General features: G+C 36.5%; 1 protein-coding gene across 7 annotated transcripts in view; it reads left to right on the forward strand.

The window, feature by feature from the left end:
- Window positions 1-24,672, forward strand: part of MYO3A (myosin IIIA) — a 261,924-nt gene that overhangs the window by 107,564 nt on the left and 129,688 nt on the right. For all 7 annotated transcript variants that reach the window (XM_008002560.3, XM_008002567.3, XM_073018805.1 and 4 more), the window contains 4 exons: window positions 13,251-13,350; window positions 15,040-15,156; window positions 16,387-16,491; window positions 16,595-16,678. In XM_008002560.3, the coding sequence (XP_008000751.3) occupies window positions 13,251-13,350; window positions 15,040-15,156; window positions 16,387-16,491; window positions 16,595-16,678 (406 nt within the window). The remainder of the gene's footprint in view (window positions 1-13,250; window positions 13,351-15,039; window positions 15,157-16,386; window positions 16,492-16,594; window positions 16,679-24,672) is intronic.

Here is a 24,672-nt window from a genome sequence, read left to right on the forward strand (position 1 = left end):
TGGAAATCAATTATATAAAATAAAGACAAAAGGCAACTATTAAAAGTATAAAATTATCTTGAAACATTTATATTTAATACATATGTATGTATGTATATACATGTATACCTTGAAAAGTACATATACACTTTGTCTTAGAACATTTAAGTTGTTTATAACCAGAGTGTAAAAATAAAAATACATTTTCTTTGGTTTCACAGTAGATGAACATTTAGTAAAAGCAAACTATTCACTCAAATATATTTTGAGCATCCACCATTTGTGAGAATCTGATCTAGGAGTATGGGATATGTCAGTCGGTGACAAAACAAAGCAAAACAAAACCTGTTTTCACGGAGCTTATATACTTATTGGAAGACCCAGACAACACATATAAAAAATTTAGTGAGCAATGTAGTATATCACATGGTGATGCATGCTAAAGAAAAACAGAGCAGCCAGGCGCGGTGGCTCACCCCTGTAATCCCAGCACTTTGGGAGGCGATGGAGGGTGGATCATGAGGTCAGGAGTTCGAGACCAGTCTGGCCAACATAGTGAAATGCTATCTCTACTAAAAATACAAAAAATTAGCCGAGTGTGGTGATGTGCGCCTGTAATCCCAGCTACTCAGGAGGCTGAAGCAGGAGAATCGCGTGAACCTGGGAGGTGGAGGTTGCAGTCAGCTGAGATCATGCCATTGAACTCCAGCCAGGGCAACAGTGTGAGACTCAGTCTCAAAAAAAAAAAAAAAAAGAATAAGAAAAATAGAGCAATATAAGAGGGACTGGAAGTCCTCAGGGTTGGAGGGTGGGATTACAGTGTTAAAAACAGTGGTCATTCCAGACCTCACAACCAAGAGAAGTACTTTAGGCTTGTGACTCTTTGGGCAGAGAGAAGAGTCAGCCTCTGAGGCAGGAGTGAGCCAGGTGTTAGAGGCTCTGCCAAGAGGAATTGAGAAAGCTAGAGAGGAGTAAGTGGGGACACAGTGTTAGGAGATATGGTGGGAGAAGCAATGGGGTGGGTGTGGGATCAGATTACAAGAGACCTTATTTTGAGTGACATGGGGAGGGTACTGACCAGATGGGTGACATTTCTGAGTTATGTTTTAAAAAGATCATTCTCACTATTGGCAATAATCAAGGTCAGAAACAATGGTGGCTTAAAGATCAAGGTAGTAGCAATGGAAGTTTTACTTTAGAAATAGACATTTATGGTTTTATTAAATAGTCTAGGATTTAGGTGGAGAGCACAATATTGTTTAATGAAGAAATCCCACCTTTTCACCCATGTACCCAATCAGCAGTTCATGGAAAACTCTCTAAACTGTTTTTACATATGATCCAGGTTTTCTTACCTTCCTGCCAATATTTCTGTGTTCTGTGCATTTTCCATTTGCCTTTCTAGATTTTGGTAGGCTCAGTAATGACCCTCTAAGATACCCAGGTCTAATCCCTGGAATCTGTGAATATTACTTTGCCTGGCAAAAGGAGCCATGCAGATGTGATTAAGTCAAGGATCTGGAGAAGGGGAAATTATCCTGGATTAGTGGCTGGGCCCTAAATATAATCATAAGAGTCATAAGACAGGAGCAAGAAGGTTAGTGAGGGAGAAAACAATATGAGGATGGAAGCAGCTGTTGAATTGATGCAGCCATGACCAAAGAATGCCTGCAGCCTCCAGAAACTGGAAAAGGCAAAACAATGATTCTCCCCTAGAGTCTCCAGAAGGAACCAGCCCTGCTGAAGACACCATGAATTTCCAGATGAAACTGATTTTGGACTTCTGGCCCGCAGAACTGTGAGAGAATAAATACTCATTGTTTTATGCCACAAGATTTGTGATAAACTTGTTGCAGCAGCAATGGGAAACTAGGTCTACTTCCTGCTTCTTCACTCTGCCGTGTGCCCTGGAAAGCTGACCCTGGTGCACTGCACCAATTAAGCACCTGCAGATTGGAAGTGACAATGGCCAGGATCTACCTAAGGCAGCAGCTTCTATCCAGTGGTGCTAACCCTAGAGCTACAGCTCTCTCTTGGCTTTTGGAAACCACTTCGTCCACTTGCAGCTTCTGGCCGAGGGTAGTAAAAGTTGCTGTAGAGGGAGCTTCACTAGCTCTCGTTTGTTTCCTTTATCAGTGCCCATACCTTCATAAAGACAGGCTCTTTATCCAGTTTCTGCTCCAGCATGTAAGGAGGTTAGAAGTTGTCACTCCATCCTAACAACCAGTGAAAAGTTGAACAAACTGAAAAATCAACAGCTCTTATTGGATCCATCACAGAAGTAAGGTTACAGGGTAAACCACTCCCCACAGGTATGAAAATACAGACAATATCAGCTTATTGGAGCAGAAACATGCAATTGGAGACATCCAAGGGAGCAATTACTGGGGTGGGAAAATTTAAACTGTAATTGATGAATTGCTGGAGGCTCAGTCTGACAGTTAAAAACTATAGGAAATTCCAGTCACAGGTGGCCTCCATACTTGTGTAGGTTTTACCTGCAGATCAGTCCGGTTCTCACAGTAAATTTCAGAGAAAAATCCCTTTGTGTTTACATCAGGGAGAGAGGAAAAAGTGCCATTTAAAAATATGCCAAAGCATTCTGTTCCTTTTAACATGCTTTACCCTCCTCTTATCCTTCCTAAGGAATAGGAGGGGAGTAGAGAAGGAGGAGACTGAGGCACTTGTGAAGATCACAGTTGAAAGTCACTGGCATTAAAAGGTTGAAACCTAATCATATAACTATAGAATGCTTCCCCTCCCTTATGCCTGTAGCATGTTAGCAACACATTAATAAACGCCTGTTTATTGGAGTTACTTTTACCCAGTCTTGGCTTTCAAAAAAAAATTACAAGGCATACTAACAGGCAGCAATCACAGTTTGAAGAAACAGAGCAAGCATCAGAACCAGGCTTAGATATGGCAGGTATGTTGAATTATCACACCAGGATTTTTTTGTAAGTCCACAATAAATACAATAAAGGCTCTAGTGGATGAAGTAGACTACATGCAAGGACAGATGGGCAATGTAAGTAGAGAGATGGGAATTCTGAGAAGGAATTTGAAATGTTAGAAATCAAAAGCACTGTAACATAAATGAAGAACAACCTTAATGGTCTCATTAGTAGACTGGACTCAGTGGAGGAAAGAATCTCTGAGATATATCAATAGAAATGTCTGAAATGGAAAGGCAATGAGAAAAAAGATTGAAAAACTGGAATAGAAGATCTAAGAACTGTGGAATAACTAAAAAAGTATAATATATATATAATGGGAATACCAAGAGAAGAGAGGAAGAAACAAATATTTTAAGCAACAATGACTGAGAATTTTCCAAAGTTAATGTCAAATACTAAACCACAGAACCAAGATTCTCAGAGAATGCCAAGGAGCATAAATATTTTTTAAAAACACCAAACATATCTATAGCACATGTAAATGGATAATGGCAGGGCATGTGTCCCAGAGACAGTGATGATCTGCTATAAACAGAATGTAGAGAGCTTTAGTGTATGATGTTGGAGGCTGAGGAAACTAGGTCAGGGAAGGGCATTATTACTGAGAAATACAGATGTCCTAAATGTGTTCAAGTTCCAAATGCCCAGAAGCAAAGCACTATCTTCCTTCACAAAATCTGAAACTCCTCTAGTATTTATCTCATTGACAGATACCATCATCTGTTTAATTGTACACACCAGAAATCTCCATCTTTTTCAACTCTTATATCCCCTACATCACCAAATTTTATCATTTTAATCTCTTTAAAATTTCTCAAAACTCCATTTTCTCCATATCCATGAAGGAGATGATGGTGTCATTGACTGAGGTGGAGATAATTGAGGTGAGGCATAGTGAGAAGGACAGGAGGAAAAAAAAAACAAAAACAGATGCCATGAAAGCTACAGAGGAGAGAATTTCAAGACAGTAGATCAATAAAGTTAAAGGACACAGAAGAACTAAATAAAATGAAATCTAAAGAGGGCAATTGAATAGGACGGTAAGAAGGTCGTTTTACTTTCAAGGGGCTGATAACAGTGCTGATGCCAGAGTTTAGTGAGTTGAGGAGCGAATGTAAATAAGGAAGGATTCTGTGAATTCAGATTGTCCTTTGAAAAGTTGACAAGGAAGAGTAGACATTGTAAAAGTTTGAGGAAAATGCAGCAAATTGAGGAAAGGACAACTTAGGATGGTAGAAGACTTGATCAGCTGAGAATATGGACCCAGTGGAAAGGAAGCTTCTGATAGGATGATAGAGCAAGTTACACAGGAAAAAGAATCAATAGACAAATTAGTAGGGTTAACCCTGGAAAAGAAAGGCGATGTTTCCACCTTGGAAGTCACAGAGAAGTTGGGAGGGATGTGAAGGGAAGATACATGAAAATATACTATCATTTTGAGATAGAAGGGAAGTACCCTGAGTGAGTTTGTGTTAGTTTCCATTGAAGAAAAAGGAAAATAGATATTGGAAGCTTGAAAGGTAGACATTTTTGGACAACTGCTATGTACAATGAGCTAGGAAGTCATCCCCTGGATGGGTAAAATAATTAATAAGTAGACTTCAGGGTCCAGTGGAGAGAAAACTAAAATCTTTCAAGTGTGAGTTTTGTGACCACAAATAAGCAACATTGGAGCTAAAGAGAAGTCAATGGCTAGTTGGATCTATTAGTGCCCTGGAAGCAAAAATAGCACAGTCCAAAGAAGCGTGATTGAAGAGAGTTTTTGTTTTTGCTTTTTATTAAAATCAGCTTTATTTTTAAGAGCAGTTTAAAGTTCATAACAAAATTGAGAGGAAGGCATAGGGACTTCCCATATGTCCCCTTCCCCCATGTAGGCACAGCCTTCTCCACTATCAACATCCCACACCACAGTGTTACTTTCGTTACAATTAGTGAACCTACATTGACACATCACTATCATCCAGAGTCCACAGTTTACATTAAGATTCACTATTGGTGTTGTACATTCAATAGCTTTTGACAAATGTAGAATGATACGTATTACAATTGTAACATTGTACTGAATAGTTTCATTGACCTAAAAATGCTCTGTTCTCTGCCTATCCATCTCTCTGTGTCCTCTAATTGCTGGCAATTACTGATCTTTTTACTATCTCCATAGTTTTGCCTTTTCCAGAATGTAGTAAAGTTGGACTCATATAATATGTAGTTTTTTCAGATTAAGTTCTTTCACTTAGCAATATGCATTTGTGTTTCTTCCATGTTTTTTCATGGCTTGATAACTCATTGCCTTTTAGCACTGAAAATACACTATTGTCTGAATGTACTAGAATTTATTTACCTATTTATTCTTGAAGGACATCTTGGTGGTTTCCAGTTGTGGCAATTATGAAAAAAAACTGCTATAAATATCCATGTACATGTTTTTGTGTGGTTTTCTACTCATTTGGGTAGAAAGGAGCACAGTAGCTGAATTGTATGGCAAGAGCATGCTTCATTTTATAAGAAACTGTCAAACTGTCTTCCAAACTGGCTGTACCATTTTTCATTCCCACCAGCAATGAATGATTACTGTAGCTTTATAGGAAGTCTTGAAATTGCACAGTGTCAGTCCTCCAGCTTTCTCTCCTTCAATATTGAATTGGCTATTCTGGATCTTTTGATTTTCCATATAAACTTTAGAATCGGTTTGCCAGTATCCACAAAATAATTTGTTTGGATTTTGCTTGGGATTGCACTGAATCTGTAAAGCATGTTGAAAAGACCTGACACCTTGATAATATTGAGTCTTCCTATCCATGAACATAGAATATATCTCCATTTACTTAGTTCTTGTTGTATTACTTTTATCAGAGTTTTGTAATTTTCTTGTATGTATTTTGTTAGATTTATACTTAAGTATTTCAGTGGGGGTTGCTAACATAAGTGGTATTGTGTTTTTAATTTCCATTTTCACTTATTCATTTCTGGTATATAGGAAAAAATGACTTTTTTATATTAATCTTGTATCCTAAAACCTTGCTGTAATTGCTTATTCATTTCAGGAGGTTTTTATGCTGACTTTTTAAGATTTTCAACATAAACAATCATGTCATCTGCAAACAAAGACATTTTTATTTCTTTCTTCTCTATCAGTATACCTTTTAAGTCATTTTTTGGTTTTATTGCATTAGCTATGACTTCCACTATGATAATGAAAAGGAGTATAGAGAGAGAACATCCTTGCTTTGTTTCTGATCTTATCAGGAAGGCTTCTAATTTCTCATCATTATGTATTGTAACTGTAGGCTATTTTACATGTTGTTTATGAAGTTAAGGAAGCTCCCTTCTGTGGCTCATTTACTGAGAGTTGTTATCATGAAAAGAGGTTGAATTTTGTCAGATGCTTTCTCTGCATCTATTGATATGATCATGTCATTTTTCTCTTTTAGCCTATTGATGTGATGAATTATATTAATTTATTTCACCCATCAGTCACCACTCCTACATACAAATACTCTTCCTCAGGTTACTGGAATCCTACTTCTACTTAAAGATCAACATTAAATGCTAAATCTAATCTGAACTGTAGCCACTTTTCTGTACCCACTTTTCCAAAATGGAATTAATTTTCCCTCTTTGCTATTTCCACTTTATGTATTACTTTAATTTTGTCATTTGCCATATACTTTGTATTTTTTTAAATATTTGTGTTTACATCTCCCACTAGTTTGAAACTCATTGATTGTACAACCTGGATTTTTTTCCACCTATAATAACCCCACAACACTTGGGGTTACTGGGAAAATGCTTGCATATAGCAGGGTCTCAATAAATATGAGTTGGATTGAATTCCATACTTAGATTTTTATTAAAACAACAATGACACTTTGGGAGGCCACAGCAGATGGATCACTTGAGGTCAGGAGTTCGAGACCAGCCTGGCCAAAATGGTGAAACCTCAGCTCTACAAAAAATACAAAACTTAGGCCGGGCGCGGTGGCTCACGCCTGTAATCCCAGCACTTTGGGAGGCCGAGGCGGGAAGATGACCTGAAGTTGGGAGCTCCAGACCAACCTAACCAACATGGAGAAACCCCGTCTCTACTAAAAATACAAAAAATCAGCCAGGTATGGTGGCACATGCCTGTAATCCTGGCTACTTGGGAGGCTGAGGCAGGAGAATCGCTTGAACCTGGGAGGCAGAGGTTGTGGTGAGCCAAGATCGTGCCATTGCACTCCAGCCTGGGCAACAGGAGCGAAACTCCATTTCAAAAAATAAATAAATAAATAAGTAAACAATAAATAATACAAAAATTAGCCTGGCATGGTGGCGGGTGCCTGTAATCCCAGCTACTTGGGAGGCTGAGGCAGGACAATTGCTTGAACCCGGAAGGTGGAGGTTCAGTGAACTGAGATCTTGCCACTGCACTGCAACCTGGGTGACAGAGTGAGACTCCATCTCAAACAAACAAACAAACAAACAAACAAAAGCAAGTGATAACGAGAAGATTCTAAAGCCAATGCCCTTCAAAATTCACAGCTATCACTTTCCATAAATTTGTTATTTTAACCATCAAAATGTGTTTTCCTTACAATTCTAATATATGGCACTTGGTATGTAGCTAAATCTGACAAATCAATGTATGCATATTTTAAAACTTATTTAATACTGGAAACATGAAAGTTAACCAGAAAAATAAGCAGTCTTCATTGATTAGCTATTCACTGATGTATAAAAATTTTGGAAACATTTACATGTTCTTGTGAAAAGGTAGATGTACTTACTCTTTTTAAGACATGCCCAATATTATACTAAGAAAAATCATTTAAAGCTATTTTCTATGCAAACCTCAAATATGCAGTTGGTTTCAGGCAAACATGGATATTGAATTAAGGTAATGAACATTCAAGACACCTTGTTTTTTGCATCTTTGTATCAAGGCATAAAATGATGAATAACACTTGATTTCTACACACAACTTTCCCAAGGTCTAGCAGGAACAATGAACCTGTATTGACTTCATTAAATGTGAGAACTTCTCCACTAGTGGTGTATTCTCTCTGGAAAGACCTGCAGTGTCTTCACAGAGAGGGTAATTTAAGCCTAACTTTGAAGGATACGTAGAATTTTGCCAAGCATGGAAGGAAAATAATTCCAGGTAGAGAAATGGAATGAACAAAGTACAGAGTCTTGAAAATGCTTGGTATGTTGAGAGCTATTCCGTACAGAGCTGATGGAGAATGGATGCTGGAAAGGTTGTTTAAGGCAAGATTGTGAAGGTCCATGAAATCCATGCCAAGACATTTTTAAGTTGTACCATAGAAGATAGGGATCTATCTGAGGTTGTTTTAATCATCACAATGACCAAATCTTTTCTAAGTTTTTGACAGCTAATACCAAAAGCATCATGGAGGATGAATTCACAGGAGCGGAAGAGTGAGGGTACCAGCCAGCCAAGTATTGATCCTTCTGCTCCTTACCATCCATTCCCTGTCGTTCTCCAGGAATGTATCAGCCAAAAGGGTCCAGAAAAAACAGACAAAAAATTCAGGGCCCTTCAATTAAATGGATAATTGGATTTCTTCCTCTTTTGTCTTAAAAAGAATATATAAAAAATGGTTATATTTGTAAGAATCTCTTTGAAAATAGGGGAGTAAATAAGATGATACTTTTTCAGTTCAGCAAATGTGGAGACCAACTATATGCAAATTCCATGCCAGAAGTTGTGGGGGGATATACAGTCACTTAGTCATTCAACTAAAGTTTATCGAGAAACTACACTATTCTAAACAATATCCTCATTCTTGGAATACAACAAGAAACTAAAGGCATAGTTTTGCAGATCTTGATGCTTACATCTAGTAAGGACTTCAAATATTAACTAAATTATCCACACAAGTGCATAATTTTTTAAGTGGTGTAAAAATTATGGAGGAATCTTGTAATCCCAGCACTTTGGGAAGCCAAGATGGGCGGATCACGAGGTCAGGAGATCAAGACCATCCTGGCTAACATGGTGAAACCCCATCTCTACTAAAAGTACAAAAATTAGCCGGGCATGGTAGCACGCCTGTAGTCTCAGCTACTCAGGAGGCTGAGGTAGGAGAATCACTTGAACCCGGGAGGCAGAGGTTGCAGTGAGTCAAGATTGCGCCATTGCACTCTGGCCTGAAGACAGAGCGAGACACGGTCTAAAAAAAAAAAAAAATTATGGAGGAATCTAATTAAGAGTTGCAAATAGGTGTAAGACACTATTTCTGTCATTAGATACATTTTTTTGATATCAGAAACATGATTTGCAAATAGTTTCTTCCAGTCTGTGGCTTGGTTTTTATTTTCTTAACAAGAAAGCAGCAAATTGAGGATTGTACACCTTAGGATGATGGAAGACATGATCAACTGAGAATATGAATCTGTGGAAAGGAAGCTTCTGATGGCATGATACAGCAAGCTACACAGGAAAGAAAATCGAGAGACAGGTGGAAAGGGTTAACCCTGGAAAAGAAAGGTGGCACTTCTACCCTGGAAAGTGAAAAAGAAGTGTGTATGGGAGTGAGGGAGTATGAGAAGATAGGTGAAAATATACTAACATTTTGAGATAAAAGGGAAGGAACCGGAGTGGGTTTGTATTAGCTTCCATTTGAAGAAGAGGGAAAATAGATATTGGAAGCTTGAAAGATAGACATTTTTGGACCACTGCTATCTAAAATGAGCTAGGAAGTCTCCTGTGGAGGGGTAAATAATTAATGAGTAACTTCAGGGTCCAGTAGAGGGAAAACTCTAATCTTTCATGTGTGAGATCTGTGACCAGAAATCTGCAACATTCGAGTTGAAGAGAAGTCAATGACTGACTGGATCTATTAGTCAGTGTCCTGGCAGGAAAATAGCACAGTCCAAAGAAGTGTGATTGGAGAGAATTTTTTGTTTTCATTTTTTATTAAAATAAACTTGCACAGTGCAGATGTTTATAATTTTAGTGAAGCCCAATTTATCAATTTTTTATTTCATGGATGGCATTGTTGGTGTTGCATATAAAAACTTACTTCCAAACCCAAGGGTATCTAGATTTTTTTCCTATGTTATCTTCTGGAGTTTTATAGTTTTACATTTTACATTTAGATCTGTGATTTATTTTGAGTTAATATTTGTAAAAGCTTAAAGGTCAGTGTCTTGAGTCACTTTTTTTGCACTTGAATGTCCAATTGTTCCAGCACCATATGTTGAAAAGATATTCCTATCCTAGGAAATTTACAATCTAGTAAAGGGTATAAGGCCAGCACACAAATGAATGACTGAAATGACATTTAACTAAGATATCTGTCCTAAAGGATGTATAGAATTGTGCTGAGGAGTGTAAAAGAGGTGACATTTAAGGTGGATTGTGAAAAGTGAATAAGGTTTTATCATACAGATGGGGCTGAGGAGGAAATAACAGAAACAAAATGACAGGTGAAAAAAGCACAGGGATATAGTTTAAGAAACAGAAACAAGTCCAGTTAAGCTAAAGTGTAAAAGTGTACTTTCTGGCAAACACACTGGAAAGACAGATTGTGTAATGTTATGGAAGGCCTTGAATGAGTTTCATGTGATGAGTCATTGAACAAATATTTATTGAGGGCCTACTGCATGCCAGGCACTGTTACAGCTGCTGGGGAGACAGCAGTGAACAATATACAGCTACTCTGTCTTACTATTACAATAAAATCTAGATTGGTATTGTATTAATTACAATCTAATAGGAGATGAAAAAGGACAAGGTAGAATGTGAGAGGTGATGAGGAGAACTGGCGGAGAAGCCAGTGGCTAAAAATAGAGCAGGAAAAGGGTGATGAGAAGTTCTGGAGAGAAGCCATTAATTCACAAGGGCTCACCAGGAAAAGACTCTGATTAATGTAATATTGAAAGAAGCCCATAGGAAGCAAGAAAGAGCTTTACAGGTATCAAAGAAAATGGCATTCCACTCAGAGGGAACAGCAAGTACCAAGGCTGTGAGGTAGAAGCATGCTTAACGCATTCAGGAAACAGTAAGGAAGCCAATGAGGTTGGAAAGAATTGAGTAGGAGGGATATTAGAAACAGATAATGTTAGAGAAGTAATAGGGGTGCTGAGGGAGGCACAGATGCACAAATCATATAGGCCTCATAGGCCATGGTACGGCGTTGGATATTCCTTTGAGTAATAATGGGAAGATCAGGAACTTTGAGCAGAGTAGTGACATGACGTGACTTATTTTCTTGAAGATCACTCTGGCTGCAGTGTTGGGAAGAGTGTCAGAAGGTAAAGGTGGCAGCAGGGAAATCTCTTGGGCAGCTGTTACAGCAGTGAGAAGAAATACAGTGAGGGGTGGTGGGGAGAAATGTCTAGCCCTAGTTAGAATTTGATGATAGAGGTGATGGAATTTGTATACAGATTGCATGAGGGGTGTGAGAAACAGAAGAGCCAATGATGTCTCTAACATCCTGAACAATCAGAAGAAAGGAGTCACCATTGACTGAGATAAAGAATCACAGAGAAGGAGTAGGTTTGGAGGCAGAGTATTTAGGAGCGTGGTTTTGGATGTGTCTGTCTCTCCAAGTGAGTTATCACATAAGCATTTATATGCAGAAGTCTGGAGCTAGTAGTTATCAGTGAATGAGTGGTATGTAAGGCTATGAAATAAGGAAGTGAATGTAGAGAAGATAACTTCAAGAACTGAAACTTGGGAGACCCCCAAAATGTAACAGAAAGATAAGGAAAAAACAGAAAAAGATACTCAGACAGAGATACCAGTGAGATAAGGAAGAGAATCAAGAGAGACTTACAGTAGACCAAGGCAAAGGTATTCAAGAAAGCCTTTGTTAAATGCTGCTGGTAGATTAGGTAAAATGAGGACTTAAAATTGACCATTGGATTTAGCAATGTAAAGGTCAGTAGAGTCTTTAACAGAAGCTGCTTCCATAGAGTGTCAAGATGAAAGCCTGAAGAAACTAAGTATAAGCCAGGCGCGGTGGCTTATGCCTATAATCCAAGCACACTGGGAGGCCAAGGTGGGCGGATCACTTGAAGTCAGGAGTTCAAGACCAGCCTGGCCCACATGGTGAAACCCCGTCTCTACTAAAAATACAAAAAAAAATTAGCTGAGCTTGGTGGCCACGCCTGTAATCCCAGCCACTCAGGAAGCTGAGGCAGGAGAATCCCATGAACCTGGGAGGCAGAGGTTGCAGTGAGCCGAGATCACGCCACTGCGTTCCAGCCTGGGTGACAGAGCAAGACTCATCTCCAAAAAAAAAAAAAAAAAAAAAAAAGTATACCTAATTCTTTTGAGGATTTTTACTATAAAGCAAAGAAATAGAACAGCAGATGGAGGAAACTGGAAGTCAGGGGAGGGCAGTTTGTTGTTTTTTGTGGGATGGGTGATATAACAGAAAATTCAATGATGTAGGAATGAGAGAAAAAGCAGTGGGAATGATGTCCTTCCCTAAATGAGAGAGGACAGAAGCTATTATAGTAAACAAAAGGAGTAGTCGGCTTAGATAGGGGAAGGGGCAGTTTATTAATAGGCTTAAATTTCTAAGCAATAAGAAACCATTAAAGTTTTCTGAGTGAGTGTTAAGATTCTTAATAACCCTCATAATCTATATATTCCTTCCCCTTCTACCAAGGGGCAAATCCAGATACTTAAGAGTATATCCAAAAATAGATACCAGAAATACAATTATCCTCAAAATAAAATGGATGTCCAGAAAAGTTTAAATAAACCATTGTGTTTCTCTCAGCAATTTCTTCAGCCTTTGTGTTAAATCAAGATCTTTATGCTGTTTTTGAAACTTGTTGAAATGTTTTACTTTGAAAATAAACTTTTTGGTACATGAAATCTATTTTTACACACATCTAACCTTCTGAAAATTTGTAATGTGATTTATTTTGTATTCCTGTTAAATTTTGCTGAATAATAATTAAAAATGACCATACCTTGACCACCAGTGGCCTAACACTACCTCCAACAAAATTAGGAATGTAATGAATTCAAACCCTTCAGACTCATCACCTTGTAACAGATTCGATCACACAGAAATTTAGAGGAAGTTTTAAAACAAATCATATAAAGATAGTTCTTAAAGGAAATTATGTACTATTGATCATTCATGAAGTAAATTCTGTAATTTGCATTTTTTCCAATGGAAAGGAGTAAACAAACAGTAAAGATCAAATATATTAGGATGTTTTCTGGTATGTTATCAATGAATTTAATAAACAGATTCACAGAGGATTTTCAGTGTCATATGTATCTAAAACTTACTTCTACTATGATCAGTAATCAGTTCTTAAATCAGAAAGCATTTTTCTCCACAGACATGAACGTATTCACACCAAGAAAGGGAACTTCAACTGGTCTCTAATATCCAATCTGAAGGATGTAGATGATTTAGCAACCCTAGAAGTTTTGGATGAGGTAAGAATTTCAGTTGAATTAAACTTAGACATTGCAGATGTTTTGTTAATTTATAGAAAACACGAGTAGTGGTAGAAGGGGAAGGAATATATAGATTATGATGGTTATTAAGAGTCTTAACACTCACTCTGCCCATGTCTTCCATCTGTAAGTCTCATGCTTTCTTTGTCTCTTAGCTTCCTATTATTTCTCTTATCTTCAGTTTTAATCTATAAAACTCAAATTTACAGATCTTTCCAGCCTAGTGTTCATTTTTTTCTGATGCTCAACTGTCAGGGGTGAAGTCCTCACAGTATAAGTTGTTAGGCCACAGATCTTCCTTCTTTTTCATTATTTGTGGGAGTCTCAAAGATATGATTTATTGTATTCAAAGAGCAGTCAGCCTACTGTAACCACCATGTGGTGGCCTCCCCCTTTTTCCTCTCTTGTTTCAGCTCTCAGTGGCTATACCCAGAAACTCCAAATACCTCAACAGCCTGTCTGTTACCATGGTCAGTGTTCTTCCTCATGGGATCACAAAACCCTTGTTTCACACAGCTTATCTTTCAGGGGTATTGAATTCTGCTTGGAACTCCTTATTCTAATTATCTCAGAAGTATTTCAAACATTTTTTGTGAAGGTACAGATCCAAGCTATTAAATTCTAGTCTCAGCCTCCTTTCCCCTCACCCTTCTTTATTCCACAGTTCTTTATTCCACGTAGTCAGATCATTAGAGAAATAAATGCCCTCTTTTTAGGACTTCTGTCCTGCCTGATGAACACCTTTTTTATTTTTTTTACACTGCTGATACATGCCTGAGCATTTGACTCAGAAATGTACCAATCAAGAGCTAAGTTCTGAATAGAGGTAGTCATTTGGTAAATTTAGGGTTGCATAAACAACTCAAGTACTTCCTCAGAATAATCTCAAGATCATCAAACATCTTGAAATCAAATCATGTTGGCAAGTCAGAGACTGCAGACACCTTTCTGAATTCTTACATATAAAATTTTTTAATATTGTGAATTCCTAGGCTTGTGGATTGCAAAGAAGTTTTCACTAGATCAATATATTAATATATTAAATGGTAGATTTGTTTCTGTTGTCTATATCTTATTTTTAGTTTCTTTTTGTACCTAAGATATTTTGCTCCTCTCTTGTGTCATGTACTATAAATGGTGGTTTTTGATATTATCAACCCCAATTCATTTACTCAAATGACTTATCAACTATGAAAATTACATTTAAAAATTTTTCACAGTACTTCATAAAGCCGAAAGTCTGAAAAAAAAAAAAAAAAAAAAAGGACTAGGACATTCCATAAAGCCTCTGGATCACCTTGATTTGAAATTAAATCATGTTTACTCTATCTTCCCTTCCCTTTTCTCTTTACTTTGTTGTTAATCTTTACGTCACTTACTGCTATTACTTCTTTTCTTAAAAGCATTATATATTTAAAATTCCTGTGACATATAATATGTCCTCTGGAAAATGCAGGTAACAATGACATCCTCCATCTCAAAACCAAAAGAAATGCCTGTCAAGTGAATGAGTAGTTGCAGACCTGATGTTATACATTTTTTTACTATCAATGTGTCTATTTTTCTAATCCTTGGTCCACATTCCAGATGTTCTGTTTATTATTGTTTACTTTTTAAGTTGACCACAAATAATTTTTAAGAAGGAGAAATTATTTTATTTTATTGCAGAATACAGTCTCAGAGCAACTTGAGAAGTGTTATTCCAGAGATCAGATCTATATCTATGTGGGAGACATACTCATTGCTCTTAACCCTTTTCAGAGTCTGGATCTTTACTCCACAAAGGTATGTCATATGGGGTGCATTATCTTACTTCATACACATAATTATACATTCAGATACTTAAATTAATTTAAATGAATGCCAGAAAAATTTTATCCACTATTTTGAATAAACAGTTATATAATTGTTATTAAAACATAGAACTAGGAAAAGTAGAAGATGGAGTCAATCTGGGTGCAGTTTGTGGTCTTCCTTTCTCCAAATGTGTGTGCCAGAGTGTTTATTACATTCAGTTACTGGTAACGGATCTACATTAAATATTGTGTCACTAAACAGATGCCTTTAAAAGCATATACTTAAGTCTGCTTTAAAAGGTATGTACTTAATGTATGTCTGCCACTGAACCGAGTATGGGAGCGTCAAAAGTATAATTACGTTGTTTATGTAGATAATACATACTTAATGGCTACAAAAATTGTCACTATGAGTTAAAAATTCCTTTTGATGTATTATTGGCTTCATTAATATCACACACATGTTTTATGAATATGAATATATAATTATCAACTATTCAACCCCTAATGGCTTAAATATAGAATACTATTCTGGAATTAAACAAGGTTGTTTTTCATTTTTAATTGGACTCATTCTCTTCTGGCTATTTGTGTACTCCAGAAAATTATTTAATACTGTTCCTAATAGTTATTTTTGTGTGTGAAAAGTACATATCTCTGTCATCTTTTACCATCCTAAAATTTATAGGAATAACAGTAAATTTATGAGCCCTGACCTATGTTTCAGAAGATTCGGGCTTTAGTGCAATCCTACTATCAATTCACTGTGTGATCGTGGACAAATCAAATGAGAGAATGTATGTTAAATGATGTGAAAGGAAAAAAATGGTGGTCATATGTGAGACATTATTATATCCAAGGAGCAGTTAACAAACTGAAACCTGATCGTCTTATTTTTAATGAATGCTTTCACTTAAGTAAATAATGGAATTTTGAAACCTTACGTTCTGCTTTGGAAGTACAATGCAGAATCTTTTAAATTACTTTGTGTCATATCATATTTCTGGGCTGTTTTGTGTCAGGCTTTTATTTTACATAGTTATACATTTAGATATATGTGTAATATGTGTGTAACATGTATGTAATAATGTTTTGGTGGTATAAAATGACATTTTTATTTATACTTTGCTTTAAAAATTGGAGCTATATTTGTAAATAATTCAGGACTTAAAAACAAAAAACCAAAAAGCCCTACAAATGTATTATTTTTAACCCTTAGCATTCCAAACTATATATTGGATCAAAGAGAACTGCCAGTCCTCCTCACATATTTGCAATGGCCGACTTAGGATATCAATCTATGATAACATATAATTCAGATCAGGTAAGAAGAGTCTCCCATTCTTAGAAATTTACCTCATAGTTACTTAAATGTCACCTGAATTTTGAGGATAAGGTCTTCTCACAGTTTTCTTTTCTATGTGTAGTGCATTGTTATTTCTGGAGAAAGTGGTGCTGGAAAGACAGAAAGTGCGCATCTTTTAGTTCAGCAGCTGACAGTGCTTGGAAAGGTATAATTCATTTTTTTCTCTGTCCTATCAGAAATATTTGTTGAATTTCAGAACTTAATATAACTCATTAATATTCTCTAGTATCTCACATTTAATAATGTACAGAAATTTTAAAATACAGTTGTTATCTTTTGAGAGTTTAAAATAATGAGCAATATGAAAAACATGTACTCTGTTTTGAGGATTTTCTAACTTTTAGCACACTTATTAGCAAGGCTTATAAATGTGATTTTCATTCTTTTTAGTCCCAGTGCATTTATTGAATACTTTCTTTACTTTTTCTCCCTTTGTTGCTAGCAGGTTAAAAGACAGTCAACATACAAAAATCAGTTGTATTTACATACTATATGTGTATACTAGCAATGGTCAATTGCAAATTGAATCTTAAAAGTGCCATTAACAATAAAATTAAAAAACCATGACCTATGTAGATCTAAATATTATTATATATGTGCAAGATTTGTATGCTGAAAACTGAAAGAGTTAAAAGAAATAAAAGACCTAAATAAGCGAAGAGGTATATCATGATCATGGATTACATGACTCAATATTATTAAGATGTCAGTCTCCCACAAATTGATCTGTAGATATAATGCAGTTATGATAAAAATCCAATCAGGATTTTTTTTTTTTTGGTGGAAATTGACAGGGTGACTCCAAAATATATAATGAAAGGCAAGGGAACTAGAATAACCAAACAATCTTGAGAAAGAGCAAAGTTGGAGGATTCATACTACCTTATTTCCAGACTCGCTATAAAGCTGCAATAGTCAAGACAGTGTGTCATTAAACAGAATAGAGAGGCTACTCGCATATGGTTTATTGATTTTTGACAAAGGTGTAAAATTCGTTAATTAAGAAAGGTGGTCTTTTCAACAAATGGTGTTGAAATAATTGGATAGTCCCATACAAAAAAATTAACATCAATCTATACTCACATGTTATACAAATTTTTAACTCAAAATGCATCATAGATCTAAACATAAAACCAAAAGCCATAAAATTACTACAGGAAAACATAGGAAAAGTTTTTGTGATGTTGAGTTAGGTGAAAGAGTTCTTAGATTCAACCCAAAATGCATAATTTATAAATGGAAAAATTTGATTTTGTCAAAATTAAGAATGTCTGTTCTCTGATGACACTGTTACAAAAATGAAAACACAACCCACAGACTCAGAGAAAATATTTGCAAGGCACACAACTAATAAAGGACTTGAATGTAGACTATATGAAAAAAAAACTAATAAAACTCAATAAGAAATGAAATGACAATTTAAAAACAAACATAATGTTTGAACAGTCATTTCACCAAAGATGATTATGTATGGTACATAAACAAATGAAAAGTTGCTCAACATCAGTATCATTTGGGAATGCAAGTTAAACCACAAGAAAACACTATTACAAAACTATTAAAATGACTGAAATGGCTAGCGTTTTTTAATCTAAAAGTACCAAATACTGACAGAGATATGTGCATTACTCCATTCTCACACTGCTATAAAGAACTTTCCGAGACTGGGTAATTTATAAAGGAAAGAGGTTTAATTGACTCACCGTTTTGCATGACTGGGAGGCCTCAGGAAACTTACAATCATGGCAGAAGGTGAAGGGGAAACAAGGACCCTCTTCACATGGCAGCAGGAGAGAGAAGAGTGAGAGAAGGAGGAACTTGCCCAACACTTATTAAACCATCAGATCTTGTGAGAATTCACTCACTATCACGAGAACAGCATGGGGGAAACTGCCCCATAATCCAATCACCTCCCTCCCTTGACATGTGGGGATTACAGGTCCTTCCCTAGACATGTGGGGATTACAAATCAAGATGAGATTTTGGTGGAGACATAGAGCCAAATGATATCAACATGTGTTACCGAAACACCAGGGGTTTGGTCTAGGTCCTGCTACATGCTGCGCAGAAAGCCAATGACTGAGATGATGAGTATTGCCAAAGAAGTAGGCTTTAATCAGGTGTTGCACCCGGGAAATGGGAGCTGTCTCAAATCTATCTCTTTGATCAATTAAAACTAGGGGTTTACATAACAGGGAAGACATATAAGAATGTATAAGAACACAAACTAGGGAGAGAGAAGGAAGCAATAATGATGAATGAGGGGTCTGCATCTTATTGTCTGGATGTGGTGATCTATGGAGTTTCAGTTCTTTGATACTTTTTTTTGAGAGGCCTGAAGGTGGTTTCCTCAGGAGTAAAATCAGATAAAACAAACTGTAAAGTTCAAGCTCCAAGACCAGAAGGGTCAATTTTCCATGTTTATTTAAAGAAAAGAATCTATGGGACTATTGGGTTTCATATGGAGCAACTGTATTTCTGGTGAGAATGCAAAGTGGTACAGCCACTTTGGAAAACAGTTTGGATGTTTCTTATAAGCTACACTTACCATACAACCCAGCAGTTCTACTGCTATGTGTTTATCTGTGCTATGTGCCTTTCTGTATAGACTATGAAAACCTTTACAGAAACCTATAGACAAAGATTTATAGAGACTTTATTTACAAACTCCAGAAAGTGGAATAAACAAACTATAGTATATTAATACAGTGAAATATTACTCAGCAATAAAAAGAAATAAACATTGAGTCCAGGAGTTCAAGACCAGCCTGGGCAACATAGCAAGACCTCTATGAAAAAAATTAGAACTTAGCCAGGCATGATGGCACATGCCTACAGTCCCAGCTACTTGGGAAGCTGAAGTGGAAGGATTGTTTGAACTATGGAGGTCGAGGCTGCAGTGAGCTATGGTGGCACCACCGCACTCCAGCCTGGATGACAGAGCAAGACCCTGTCTCAAAAAAAGAAAAAGAACAAACATTGATACAAGCAATAATGAATTCCATTAAATTATTGTTGGATGAGGCCAGGTGCCGTGGCTCACGCCTGTAGTCCCAGCACTTTGGGAGGCCGAGGCAGGCAGATCAAGAGGTCAGGAGATCAAGACCATCCTGCTAACATGGTGAAACCCCGTCTCTACTAAAAATACAAAAAATTAGCCGGGCGTGGTGGCAGGTGCCTGTAATCCCAGCTACTTGGGAGACTGAGGCAGAGAATGGCATGAACCTGGGAGATGTGAATGGTGTGAATCCGGGAGGCGGAGCTTGCAGTGAGCCAAAATCATGCCACTGCACTCCAGCCTGGGCAACAGTGCGAGACTCCGTCTCAAAAAAAAAAAAAATTGTTTTTGGATGAAGCTCAAATGTATTATGCAAGTGGAAGAAGCATTATGCAAGTCAGGCACGGTGGCTCATGCCTGTAATCCCAGCACTTTGGGAGGCTGAGGTAGGTGGATCACCTGAGTCAGGAGTTCAAGACCAGCCTGGACAATATGGTGAAACCCCGTCTCTACTAAAAATACAAAAATTAGCTGGGCATGGTGGCAAGTGCCTGTAATCCCAGCTACTCGGGAGGCTGAGGCAGGCAGAATTACTTGAACCTGGGAGATGGAAGTTGCAGTGAGCTGAGATCGCACCACTGCACTCCAGCCTGGGTGACAGTGCGAGACTCCATCTCAAAAAAAAAAAAAAATTGTTTTTGGATGAAGCTCAAATGCATTATGCAAGTGAAGAAGCCAGAATCAAAAGACTGCATAACGTGTGATTCAGTTTACATGCCATTCTTGCAAATTTAAAACAGTACAGACAGAAACAGATCAGTCATTATCAGGAAATGGGGGTGGAGAGAGGGATTGACTGCAAAGAGTCACAAGACAATTTGGGGTGGTGAAGGAATTATCCTATATGTAGACTGTGATGGGGGTAACATGATGGCATATGTAAAAACTCTCAGCGCTGTACAGTATAAAGGATGACTCTTACTGTATGTAAATTATACCTTAATTTTTTTTAAAAAAGGAAGTTGAGGATAGACACTTTGATTTTCCAGGTAAAGATCTTACAATAAGATAAAATTGTACTTTAATGACGCTAATGGCCAAAAAAGAAAAAAACATTGTTTACAATTTATGCCTGTAAAAATTTTTATTACGATCTACATAGTTATAATTTGCCATGTTAAAATTTTTGCCAATTCTGTGAGGAATCTTGTGTTACAAACACCAATAGGTTCAAGGTTAAACCTAATCTGTCTACAAAAGATTGAGGCTGCATAGTTCAAAACAACTGCTTAATTGAATTTAATTCACTTTTTTTCTTATGCATTTGGAATTTATTCTGATTTATACTGCCATGAATGGATCAAATTGTCTCTTTTTGTCATACACGCTATTCATTTATCCCAACACCACTTATTAAAAACCCATTCTTTCCATAAACTTGAGATGCCACACTTATATCATACTAAATATCCTCGTGCAGTTTGATCTACTTCTGATTTTCTATTCTGCTCCTTTGACCTTATTGTGTATTCATGCACCAGTGTCACACTTTTTAGTGTTGAAGTTTTTATATACTTCATATTTTTCATATATATAATATATATTATGTATAATTATATATGTAATAATGTTATATATAACATAACATATAATATATGGTTTGCAAGTACTTTTTCCTAATCCACAGGCTGCCATTTCATTTTGGTGATTGTTTCCTTTGCCATGCAGAAGCTTTTGACTATGACATAATCTTATTTTTTTTCTTTGCTTTTTTGCATGGGCATTTGATGTAATATTCAAAAAATCATTGCCAATGCCAATGTTCAGGAGCTTTTCCTCTATATTCTCTTCTAGGAATTTTATAGTTTCTAGTCTGATATTTAGATCTTTCATCCATTTTGAGATGATTTTTTGTGTATGGTATAAGATAAGGATCAAATTTCATTATTTTGCATGTGTAAATCCAGTTTTCCCAGCACCATTTATTGAAAAACTATCCTTTCTTTATGATATCATCTTAGTGCCCCTGTCAAAAATGGGTTGACCATAAATGTTTGGGTTTATTTTGGGGCTCTCTTTTCTATTCCAGTAGTCTATATGCCTGTTTTTATGCTGGTACTATACAGCTTTTATTACTATAACTTTGTCATATAGTTTTAAATCAGGAAGTAATGATGTCTCCAAATTTTTCTTCCTCAGAATTATTTTGGCTAGTTGAGGTTTTTTATGATTTCATACAAATTTTTTGGATTTTGTTTTCTTTTTAAATTTTTATTTATGTATTTATTTTTTAAAAATTTCCATAGTTATTGGGATACAGGTGGTATTTGGTTACATGACTAAGCTCTTTAGTAGTGATTTGTGAGATTTTGGTGCATCCATCACCCAAGCAGTATACGCTGCACCATATTTGAAATCTTTCATCTCCTGAGTTACTTCACTTAGAGTAATAGTCTCCAATCTCATCCAACTCACTGCAAATGCTGTTAATTCATTCCTTTTTATGGCTGTGTAGTATTCCATCATATATATTATTATATATTAAATCGTGGAACCAACCCAAATGCCCATAAATCATTGAGTGGATAAAGAAATTGTGAGATTGATATATATTTTTATATTGTATATTATATATTATATATATATCAATCTCACAATTTCTTTATCCACTCATTGATTTATGGGCATTTGGGTTGGTTCCATGATTTTGCAATTGTAAATTGTGCTACTATAAACAGGCATGTGCAAGTATCTTTTATGAATAATGACTTTTTTTTTCCCCTGTAGTGGAATTTCTGGATCAAATGGGAGTTCTACTTTCAGTTCTTTAAGAAATCTCCATACTGTTTTCCATAGTGGCTGTACTAGTTTACATTCCCACCAGCAGTGTAGAAGTGTTCTCTGTTCACCACATCCACACCAACATCTGCTGTTTTTTAATTTTTTGATGATGGCTATTCTTGCAGGAGTAAGGTGGTATCACATTGTGGTTTTGATTTGCATTTGCCCAATTATTAGTGATGTTGACCATTTTTTCATATGTTTGTTGGCCATTTTTATATCTTCTTTTGAGAACTGTCTATTCATGTCCTTAGCCCACTTTTTGATGGGATTATTTGGTTTTTTCTTACTAATTTGTTTGAGTTCATGGTAGATTTTTGCTATTAGTCCTTTGTCAGTTGTATAGATTGTGAAGATTTTTTTCCCACTCTGTGGGTTGTCTCTTTACTGTGCTGACTTTTCCTTTTGCCATGCAAAAGCTCTTTAGTTTAATTAGGTCCGAGTTGTTTGTCTTTGTTTTTGTTGCATTTTCTTTTGGGTTCTTGGTCATGAAATCCTTGCCTATGCCAGTGTCTAAAAGGGTTTTTCCAATGTTACCTTCTAGAATTTTTAGAGTTTCAGGTATTAAGTCCTGAATCCATCTTGAGTTGATTTTTTTGTAAGGTGAGAGATGAGGATTCAGTTTCATTCTCCTACATGTGGCTGGCCAATTATCCCAGCACCATTTGTTGAAAAGGGTGTCTTTTCCCAACATTATGTTTTTATTTGCTTTGTTGAAGATCAGTTGGCTCTAAGTATTTGGATTTATTTCCGGGTTCTCTGTTTTGTTCCATTGGTCTGTATGACTATTTTCATACCAATACCACGCTGTTTTGGTGACTATGGCCTTGTACTATAGTTTGAAATCAGGTAGTGTGATGCCTCAAGATTTGTTCCTTTTGCTTAATCTTGCTTTGGCTATGTGGGCTCTGTTTTGGTTCCATATGAATTTTAGAATTGTTTTTTTCCAATTCTGTGAAGAATGATGGTGGTATTTTGATGGGAATTGCATTGAATTTGTAGATTACTTTTGGCAGTATTGCCATTTTCACAATACTGATTCTACCCATCCAGGAGCATGGGATGTGTTTCCATTCGTGTCATCTGTGATTTATTTCAGCAGTGTTTTGTAGTTTTCCTTGTAGAGGTCTTTTGGGTCCTTGGTTAGGCATATTCCTAAGTTTTGTTTTGTTTTTGTTTTTTGCAGCTATTGTAAAAGGGGTTGAGTTTTTTATTTGATTCTCCACTTGGTCACTGTTGGTGTAGAGAAGAGCTGCTGATTTGTGTACATTTGTCTCATATCTGGAAACTTTGCTGAATTCTTTTGTCAGTTCTAGGAATTTTCTGGAGGAGTACTTAGGGTTTTCAAGGTAAATGATCATATCATCAGCAAACAGTGACAGTCTGACTTTCTTTTTACTGATTTGGATGCCCTTTATTTCTTCCTTTTCACTGATTGCTCTGGCTAGGACTTCCAGTGCTATGTTGAAGTGGTCAGAATGGGGATCCTTTTCTTGTTCCCATTCTCAGAGGGAATGCTTTCAACATTTCCCCATTCAGTATTATGTTGGCTGTGGGTTTGTCATAGATGGCTTTTATTACATTAAGATGTGTCCCTTGTATGCCAGTTTTGCTGAGAATTTTAATCATAAAGGGATGCTGGGTTTTGTCCAGTGCTTTTCCTGCATCTGTTGAGATGATCATGTGATTTTTGTTTTTAATTCTGTTTATGTGGTATATCACATTTATTGACCTGCGTATGTTAAACCATCCCTGCATCCCTGGTATTAAACCCATTTGATCATGGTGGATTATCTTTTTGATATGTTGTTGGATTCAGTTAGCTAGTGTTTTGTTGAGGATTTTAGCATCTTTGTTCATCAAGGATATAGGTCTGTGGTTTTCTTTTTTGGTTATATCCTTTCCTGGTTTTGGTATTAGGGTGATGCTGGCTTCATAGAATGAATTAGTGACAGTTCCTTCTTTCTATATCTTGTGGAATAGTGTCAAAAAGGTTGGTACCAATTCTTTAATGTCTGGTAGAATTAGAGAATTCAGCTGTGAATCCATCTGGTCCTGGACCTTTTTTTATTTTGGTAATTTTAAAATTACAATTTCAATCTTGCTGCTTGTTATTCATCTGTTCAGAGTATTTAATTCTTCCTGATTTAAGCTACAAGGGTTGTATTTTTCCAGAAATTTATTCATCTCTTCTAAGTTTTCTAGTTTATGTATGTAAAGGTGTTTATAGTAGCCTTGGGTGGTCTTTTGTATTTCAGTGGTGTCAGTTGTAGTATCTCCTGTTTCATTTCTGAATGAGG

The sequence above is a fragment of the Chlorocebus sabaeus genome, chromosome 9 (assembly GCF_047675955.1).
Source record: "Chlorocebus sabaeus isolate Y175 chromosome 9, mChlSab1.0.hap1, whole genome shotgun sequence".
NCBI classification, from domain to species: Eukaryota; Metazoa; Chordata; class Mammalia; order Primates; family Cercopithecidae; genus Chlorocebus; species Chlorocebus sabaeus.